Source organism: Loa loa (assembly GCF_000183805.2).
Source record: "Loa loa unplaced genomic scaffold supercont3.206, whole genome shotgun sequence".
NCBI lineage: Eukaryota > Metazoa > Nematoda > Chromadorea > Rhabditida > Onchocercidae > Loa > Loa loa.
The window spans coordinates 48832-58992 of NW_018108386.1; the positions used below are offsets into that span (position 1 = coordinate 48832).

The 10161-nt window shown below is 28.8% G+C and overlaps 2 protein-coding genes across 3 annotated transcripts; one reads left to right on the forward strand and one right to left on the reverse strand.

Moving 5' to 3' along the window:
* Positions 1–37: 37 nt before the first annotated feature.
* Positions 38–4608, reverse strand: LOAG_09553. Of its 2 annotated transcripts, XM_020447963.1 has the most exons (7): positions 4442–4608; positions 3076–3189; positions 2210–2310; positions 1950–2035; positions 1031–1138; positions 761–866; positions 38–229 (listed from the first exon to the last, which is right to left on the reverse strand). In XM_020447963.1, the coding sequence occupies exons 1-7, from the start codon at positions 4475–4477 to the stop codon at positions 169–171; spliced, it is 612 nt and encodes a 203-aa protein (XP_020301856.1). In that variant the 5' UTR covers positions 4478–4608; the 3' UTR covers positions 38–168. The 2 variants fall into 2 exon arrangements, with proteins under 2 accessions (XP_020301856.1, XP_020305464.1); XM_020447964.1 differs by lacking the exons at positions 3076–3189; positions 4442–4608 and having other exon boundaries at positions 2210–2423.
* Positions 4609–4665: 57 nt separating this feature from the next.
* Positions 4666–5089, forward strand: LOAG_09554 (hypothetical protein; the record flags this gene model as incomplete). Its single annotated transcript, XM_003145081.1, is given in 3 exon segments — positions 4666–4857; positions 4877–4981; positions 5012–5089. 3 exon segments carry the CDS (start codon positions 4666–4668, stop codon positions 5087–5089), a joined length of 375 nt encoding a protein of 124 aa, XP_003145129.1.
* Between the last annotated feature and the right edge of the window lie 5072 nt (positions 5090–10161).

Consider the following 10161-nt stretch of genomic DNA (forward strand, 5'->3'; position numbering starts at 1 on the left):
ATATATATATATATATATATATATATATATACATAATCTCACAAACCTGTCTTCATTTTTTCCATCTGGAAATTATATTTTCTTATTTCAGCAGCAAATGTGAAAATATGAAAGAAAAAAGATAGATGAGTAATGTTATCGAATAATGTAGAAGCAAAACATTCCGCATTAGTCATAACCTGGATGCTCAGGACAACAATTTTTGCGCATGAACCATTCATCGATACAGCTGAAACGAAAATGGCACTAGTCTATTTTCACGATGTTTTTAAAACAAAAAGAATTGAAAATAGGTATAAGCATGGAACCAAACCAGCTGGAAAATATATAAGGAAAAACGGTTTTTTCACACCAAGACTAAGAAGCAATCTGCACATAATTTTAAGACGAATTCTTAATTATCACACGATTAAATATTTTTATTTGTGATTTCGATTCTATCGAGAATAGGGAATACGGAAAATATTACTCGAGATTTATAGCTATTAACACTAGTTAACAGTAAAAAAATCAGGAAGCGTAAATGCAACATGGAATGGTTGCCCGTTATTTGGTCACTTTAAAAAGTATGAACTACATACTTTGCACGGAGCAAAAATGGTCCACATGCTAATGGATACTCCTACAACATCATACCATCTTCTCGATATTTTGATATTGCCATTACCATTAGTAATAATGGGTCAACTCTAGTTTTACCAATTTTCAGTAATACATAATCTGCATAGCTAAGCAGTCCATATGAAAAGCAATATATCACCTTTTATGATAAATACATAAGCAAGGGAGACGGGCAATTCGATCACCACAAGACATTTCTTCGAGACATATCGAACACTCTCCCTTGTCTTCTCTTAATTCATCTTCTGCAATTCAAAAAAGAATCGTTTTTGTTAACATATAAAGCGGCAAAAACCATACCTGTGTGTAATAAATAACGGACCTGTACTAGTAAAGCAAAGTAATTGTCGAATTTGAAAAGAGTAAAGACAACAAATGTGTACCAATAAAAAACGATATTAAGAAATACCATTGTAAGTTATTTTAGGACGTGTTAGACACATAACTAGATGAACTTCAGCTTCATCGGACGGTACCGTTTTCTTGCAAATCGGACATTTGATATCTTGCGATAAACCTGCAAGAATGCATTACACACCGATATAATATTTCACAAGTTTTGCGATCTCGAAGTTACCCCGTCCTGAAGTCTCCACAGTTCCGTTCACCTAGAACATAAATTTATCAGCAGTAATGCTGAATACAAATCCCAAAATTTCCACATTCCAATTGCACATGCTAATGCAGTTGAAATCTGAAAGTATTTTTGTTTTTCTATTTGGATAATTGAAAGAAAAAAAAATTCCGTAGAAGTCAAGCAAATCAACGGATTTTTTAAATTAGACCTTTAAATCCTCAAAAAGAATACAACTCGCAAACCGCAAGCTAAAGAGGAAATTATTAGCAAAAGAAAATGATTTTTTTAGTTGTATAGTTCGCGAGTTGCATTCTTTTCGAAGAATTAAATGTCTAATTAAAAATTCCATTGATTTGAATCCATTAAAAAATTATGACATAGCACAAAGTTTCAAAAACAGTGCACTGTTATGCGCGACAGTTTACCTCGGATAGTTTTGCAAATTCATTTTATGCTTTTGAAGAATGCTCATTTTCTTGCTGATTAAAATAACATTCAGTAGTGACGCTTTACTTCAATAAATTATCAGATAAACAAAGAGAATAATCTTTAGCCTCCAAAAATATGTCTAGGGAGATGGAAACATTCATCACCTTTTGATCCTCAGCATGACAAATAACAAATATAGCTTTCTTCCCAATTCCTACATTCCAACAGCGATTCACTTCCCCCTTCTTTATCAGTAATTTTAATCGCCCATTTCACATAAAGATTTTACCCTTAGGCACGGAATGTAAATGTTGAAACTTACGACTCAAAAGCTGCAATACCGGCATCGACCGACGTGCTGGAACATCACGTGAGCCTCTATGTGTTCGCAAATGTGAAACGGAAAACCTAAAATTTTTCTGAATTTTTGTCAACATTTTACGAGTGGTTGGAAATAAGCCCAAATGTATCAAATGTAAATCTCTGCCCACAGAAAGCTTTGGAGCAAATCTCAGCAGTAACCTAAAATTTAACTCATTCTCCTAAACAGACCTTGACATATAACATCAATAAATTACCAACCCTATTGGCCGTGTTTCAGCCGAAGAACCAGAGTGTAATGCAGCACTTGTTCCTGGTGCATCTTCATCGGAATCCGATGTACTTTCATTGTCAACTCGTCCCTGTAAACTATTAGCATTTGAAACTTTAAACATAAAATAATCCGGGATTCCAAACGTGAAAGTGATAAATTTCAACATTTCACATCAGGATAAAAGCTCTCTAGCATATGATTTTATTATTATAGGAAGAAAATATAATTTTTTGCAACAGGACGTAAATGAATGTTTCAAAACGCATGCAAAACAAAGAAAGAAATGAAATATCAGTCAGGAACAGAACTTTTGGACAAGAAATACATATGTAACAACAGCTGAAACAATAACAATAAATTCCAAAATGGCAATGATACCGTTTATCAACAACAGTATAAATTTCCAGGAAAATTATGTAACAAGAATTCTTTGCATAAAAATGGATCTTTCTGGATGTATGTGAAGAAATGAGAATAATGAAATGTGTAGTACCTACTGATTTTGAAGATACTTTAAAATTTTGAGACGTGACAACTTCAATAAAGCACATTTAATGGCAGAAAAATTATACTTATTAACGTTATGTTATATTCCCTAAGCAAAATTCGCTAATACTAACTGTTCGAATTTTGAACACAAATTTATTGCAATTAACTATTCCCAACTTATTTACCCTTTCTTAATTAGAACCATTTTAGCAAGTTCAGATTTTAATCTTCCAAACATGATTTTTCGACCGCCAAAATATTGATAAAGCTTTGATATTTGATTTTGATATATTTGTATTAACGGTTTTCCTGGATCGTTTGACATTTCGTATTCCACATAACATTTAAAATATTTTAGCAGTACCCTAAGGTTGCTGATACTACCAATGCCAGCGATCAGATGCGGATTACGATGATTAGTTGAAGCTGAAGCTGACACTGCTGTTGTATCGGCCACTGAATTAGATCGAGGTCGACGCTAAATTAAAATTTTTGAAAGCAAAATTAAAAAAAGAAGAAATCTTGTTATGTGTGAATAAAAACAGAAAAACAAAGCAACCATTAACTTAAACATGTGGTTAAAAGATTCAATTCCGATATATTCAGTTGAAAATTAATAAATTGAAGACGGAAACGAAATCGTGCACCATACAACCAAATTTATTTGTGAAGCACTGATGATAATTAAGTGTAGGACTACAGAAAAATTATTCAAAAACTATTCTATTTTGCTTCTGAAGCTCCTGGTTCTTACCCGTGACGGCGCTATGAATTTCATTTATTTTGGTCATAGGATAGTGTCGTGAATCTTTATTAAAGAATGATACCCTAATTCACCAGAAGACAAAAATAGGATCAGCCATTTATTGAAATGTGCTTTAAAAGAAAAACCGAGAATTCTGTAACTTTAAGATGTACGACATTTTTTATCCTATACATACTGTTAGAATAAGTGATCAAAATACTACTAAAATTGTGGTAAGATTTTCATAATCCAAGTAGCTCAAATATAATTAACATATTGCCGGAGAGAAATATCTCTAGAGGGTAAGGTAATTAATGTTATAGCATTAAACAGATTATACCAGGCTCTTGAACATTATTGTCGTTGCTAGCCAAATCAACAACAGCTGAACATTGACGCACGTGATGCCCTCATCTAATAGCAACATTATTGATTTCTGCACTCCACAAAACGCACTTCATTTAATCTTACAAGAAAGCACGTGGAACAGGAGGCATGTAACACTGATTCGTGAAGGAATGAGTCAAAACTTTTCGTACCTAAGTGATCTTATCCTAGTTGCACTGAATGATTGCCAACATTCTCCGAACTGATCAGTAATTTAAAGATCTTGGTGATTTTAATGTAGCAGAAAAATATTTTAGAGATTTTATATTGAATTGATGCTACCTTTTCGCACGGCGACAAAGTTCAGTACAAAATTTCTAAAATGATGTCAAAGATGTCACTTGAAGAGAAAAGACATCAGATTAGGAAATTATTAAATTGTTTGTTTAATTCCGAAAGCCGACATATTAGATATGTAAAATTTGAAAACAAATCAACGATATTCAATTCGCCTTTAATATAATTATTTCTATGCTACTATTACTACTATATTTTGTGAATTTTATTAAGAACTTTGAGTTAATGTATTACTATGAAAGATTCAAAAAAAAAAGGCTATAAAATGCAAATCATTTACGTGAAATTCACAACAACTAACATGTAAATCGGTTTGAACTGATTGACGTCCACCCATCCGGTCTAGTAATAATCAGTGAAGATACATATACACATACACTTTGTTTTCCAAGAAAACCCGAAGTAAATCAAGCCGAATATATACAAACCCGACGCACTTACACGCCGCTGTAATTTATCTGCAAATAGATTCAAATTTTGAGATTTTAAAGTGGAGATAAAATTCTAATATGACACAACATCAGAATGCAATTTCAAAATCAGCCACCATATACCGAAGAAACTTCAAGTCGAACGTATAACACAAGCAATATTCTGCTAGAGAGTAATTCCAAATCTAGCGTAAAACGGTCGAAAATAAAGAGTGGTGCAAAATTAAAAAGTAATTCTAAGAAGCTTCTCCGGATCCGCAAAAGTAATTTTAAGTTGGATATAAAAGTAAATGCTATTACTTCAGATAATGAGCTTTAAGTCAGATGGGGAAATCAGATATGACGAAACAAGGGAAAGCACTTTCAAGCCAGATATAAAAGCTAAGCAAGATGTGATGCAATACCAAGAAGTAATTTAATCGTTATTTTTTTTTTTTAAGACGAACAAGATCACAAATCAAAAGACAAAACTATCCTTTTCTTATCTGGGTCAACAAGTCCTTGTGATCAAACATTAGAGACAGTTCATGTAATAAGAGTGCAAATACTGTGAAATACATCTTAGCCAATCAATTAACAGATTCAGTAAATCAGAAGCCAAATTAGTGAACTGAATGGAAAATTTAATAAATGCTCAACAAAAACATATGATAATGATGACATCCGTAAATCAGTCAATTCAATCAATTTGTTGATTCTGCTTCCGATTTTCCTGAACCTAGGTCGATTTTTCGCCGATTCAGCAAATATGCATAATCATTTTTTAGTATTAGCGCAACCAACTTCAGATTCGAATTCATGAGATGAAATTCATTCTTTCCGGGCAAAATTTAGCCGCAGAATGTTAAACTTTGCAACTTCAAACCAACAAAAATGTTTTATATTTCTATTTGAAATTAAAATTTAATCGTAACAATGCAGTGCCATAACAATGGATCCTGTTTTGGCCTTCTACACATTATCATCTTTGGTCTTATTATATGCATGTGTGCATATGAATGTGTATGTATGTGTGTGTGTATATATGTGTATGTGTATGGGTATCCATGCATGTGTGTCGATGCTTATGCCTAATGTTTACAACTTATCAAAAAAAAAGGTGAAAAATACCCAATCCGTAAAAATCAATTTATCATTTTCAAGATATTGCCCATTTATCTAATTCGAACGTTGTTTCCGAAAGTAACTTTCGGATTGTAATCCGGTAATCCGAATTACGATCACAAAAATTTGAATAATGAATAAACGATGAAATCAGCAAGTAAAACAACAATTAATAGTTTACAACACGTTTACGCACTAGCACACGCACACACACACACACGCACACACACACACGCACACACACACACGCACACAAACACACGCACACACACACACCCATACACACACCCATGCACACACACAGACACCAACAAATCGCCCCAAACTTTGGTATTACTATCGGATGAATATTGCGCTGTAACATACGAAATAATTTTATGGCCATTTTTAAATTTTGAGGAGTTTTGTATTTTGCAGCACAAAAGACAAATTGATTAATTAACGAATTAATCAAAAAATTTCGATTTTTCAGAAATGATTTCGTCTCTGGTCTCTATTTTTAACTAACCGGAAATCCCAAATTTTCAGGAATTATTTCGTCTTTAACCTGTTGTCTTTAATCTTTAAGATTTCCAAGTCCTCAAGAATGGCTTCACCTTCCACCTTACATTTAATTAATCGAAAACTTCCATGTTTTCAAATATAGCTTCATTTTAGTTTCCCCTCATGGCTAATTAAAAATTTCAGAGTTTTCAACGGTGACTTTTTAACTAAGTTTTAGAAAACTGTCCAACTTTCAGATTTCAAGAAGAAAATCGTTTTTGAAAATTTCGAAATCCTCACTTATTAACTAATTACTTTTGAGATATCATTCTTCTTCAATTTAAGGATTCTTTTTAATTTCGATTAATCAAGTAAAAAAAATTTTTTGCAAAAAGCAGGATGAAATAATAACTTGTAAACTTTTGAAATGCAAAACCTGCATCAATTAGGCAAATTCATTACTTCAATCATTTGTCATCCATCTCGATTCTATAAATTGATTTTTCATATTACCGGATGTTCCATCTTATCCTGTAGACGAATCATTTTATTTGATCGAAATATTTAGTACAGTTATTGGTAATTAATACATCAATTAGTTTTGCTGTAAAGTTTTACTGTTTGTCAAAATTTTGATATATTACAATAAATAAATTTTGATATATTACAAATAAATACTTAGCTACTGTAGCATACTTGTAGCAGGCGGTAAATTTAGGTATTTAATTTATCCATAAAATTTCATGTTATAACAGGTTTATTAATATATCTTCAGTAAATTTATTTCCAAACGTTGCATTATATTAAAGGGATTAGGACTACTCTAATGTTACAGTGATAAGTAGGTTTACATGAATAAAATGATAATAAGTAAGATTATATTGATGAGACAATGATGAATGAGATAACTTTAAGATAACTTTAACTTTAATATGGTAATTATAAGATAACTTTAATAACTTAACTTTAATATGATAATTATAAATAACTTTATAAGATAACTTTAATATGATAATTATAAATAGGATTAGCTGATAGGATGATGATAAGGAAGATTATTATGATAAAACAGTTAGAACAAGACAATAGCAAACTTTCTTTACTTTATAAATCTCATCAAATTTGATTCAAAATGCCAGTAGTATGCAATATGCTACTAGCAGTTTACCTTTTTAAAACGACTAAAGAAATAGCATAGTAATCCTGTTTCTCGTTTTCCGGAAAGATTGATATTTCTAAAGTATATTTGAAGTTTATAACATTGCCTAACCGGACAGTTTTTGGTTCTTTTAAATCTGATAGAAAAGAAAGAAAAGAAATGTAATTTTGGATAGAAAAGAATAGAAAGAAAAGATAGAAAAGAAAAAAAAAGATAGAAAAGAAATGTAATTTTGGCAATGATCAGGATTACAGTATAGTGATTTCTACTAAACCAAATCATTTTATCATTAATATCACTTTTGAATTCATGATTTAAATTTTTTCTAATTTATAAACGAAAGTTAAAATTTCTAATTTATATGTAATTTCACTTGCTATTGCACATCCTATACTTCTTCCAAAATTTTCAAATTTTTTTCCAATTTTCATTCTTAATTTTTTTTTTTGAGTAGCAATTTCTGAATGCTTTCCCTTTTCCATTTTTTTTTCTGAAAAAAAATCAAAATTTCTGCACATTAAAAATTGAATCATTCCAACATTTTAATCAATCCCTTACAGTAAAACAAATATTTTAATCTACAACATAAAAAGCTATTAAACTTATTTGTACTATAAAATAATTCGTTTTATCTAATAGTGAAAAAAACGATGACAATAATCAGTGTTTTATTATAAATTGAAAATTACTTAATTTTTGAAATTTACAATGTTTCAAAATTTAAAAAGTATAGCTTTTTTTTAAAATGTTTATTTTGTTTACTTTTTTTCTTTTTTTTGATGAGCTACAAAAAGTCATGAAATATAATAAATTATGATTGGTTTTAGCAGTTTGTTTATTTTTTATTTTTCATTATTTAAATAAGACGTGAAGGTAAAATGTAAGCTTAATGACATTTGAAATAAAAAGATTTAGAATGAAGCGTTGACAAAAACCTTGTGAGAGAAAATAACGTAAGAATATCATGTCTTCTTATCATTCGTTCAAAATATTATCCTCAAAACTAATTCAAACTAGTACCATTGACTCGAATACATTTATCGTTTAATTTGAATATTTTATATTGATCAGGTAAACATCATTTGAATAAGACTTATCTAAAATAGTACTGTTATAATGCCACCAATATTGTCGCACATTAATTAGCGTGCGTATACTCACAAACCAAATATAATGGGGATTATTCCATTTATCATACTTGTTAGTAATGATGTGATTGTATATGATAATTAATAACATGATCACATATGATAATTAAAAACGTGATCATATCTCATGTGTTATATTTGCTAGTGAATGTACGTAATATACGTCAAATAAACTGTATTGGTAAAAAAAATATATGGTAAAAAAAACGATACAAATAGAAAAAAATATAAATAAAAAATACAAATAAAAAATACAAATTCATGACATCAACTTCCAATCATTTCATTCCAATCAATAATTGATTGAATTACTGATTATAGAATTATTCAATGAAATAATACTAGTAATTGAAAAATAGGATTTGAATTATACATTGAAATTGTCAAATCGTTTATATTAGCAATGAGTTATTTCTTTTTTTTGTTGAACTTTTTATCAAATTCTTTTTACAGTAGTGCTGTTTGACATGAACATTCCGAAAAGTTTTATTTCATTTTCATCTGATCGTTTAATCTTTCTGATTTTTGATCGTTCTGATTTATTGAATTAACTAGTTACAAAGCTGTAGGCATAAAACTATAATTTTATATTTTTATAATCAAATTAATTAACTGATGAAATTCGAAATGAAATGAATAGCAAAAAATGCATGATGTATTGAAAACTAAACATTAGTTTATAGAATTTCCTAACAAATATTTTATTCGTTCATCTAAAATCTTGTTTAGAGTGAAAATTTTTTAAATTTAGTAATTAAATCTTTGTTAGATCTCCTGGACATTTTTCTATTTGAATTTTTTTTATCAGAAAAAAAAAAAATTTCCCAACATTTCACCATTTGTACATTACTGGTTGTTATGCAAATAATTGAAATTTTTAGGATTTAGTATTTTTTGAAATAAATAACTTTTACAGTGTACATTTATTCAATCAATCTTTTTTGGTATGCATAAATGAAATAAAAAAAAACGAACAAACAAATAAACAAAATTAATTTACAGGTAATTGTATAAATTATAAATTCTGTGCAAACGAAAAAACTCAAATTATTTCCTGATATTTTTTAATTTATTAGTTAACTGTTTGTCAAATAATTAAATTTATTTCATATTAGAAATTTGTTTTCAAAACTTGTAGTTGCGATGATGTTTGAACTTATAAATCGATTTATTTTGTCAAAAAAAAGAAATAATGAAAATTGATTCAATTTTACAAAAGTGAATAGAATTTCTATTTTATACTTATAAATTACTGTGATTTTCAACAGTACATTTAAGTGTTATCTTTATTTTTTCCATGATATAACCATATTATTTCTCAAATTATTCTACTCTATTAAAAAAAAAAAGAAAAAAGAAAGGTAAATTAATCACTCTTACAGATAGCCAGTTCTTTTTTGGTATCATTCATTATCTATGTATTTTTATATGTGAAATATTTATGCATTGAACTTCAGTTTAAATTAATAATAATATGCATATGTATGTTTATTTATTTAATTATTAATTAATTAATTGGCTAATCAGTCAGTTTATTTATCTGTATTTATATTTTTATTCATATCTGTATTTATATTTATATTTGTATTTATATTTACATTTATATTTATATTTATATTTGTATTCATATTTATAGTACTATTTATATTTATATTAATATTGTTAATATTAATATTAATATTAATATTAATATTAA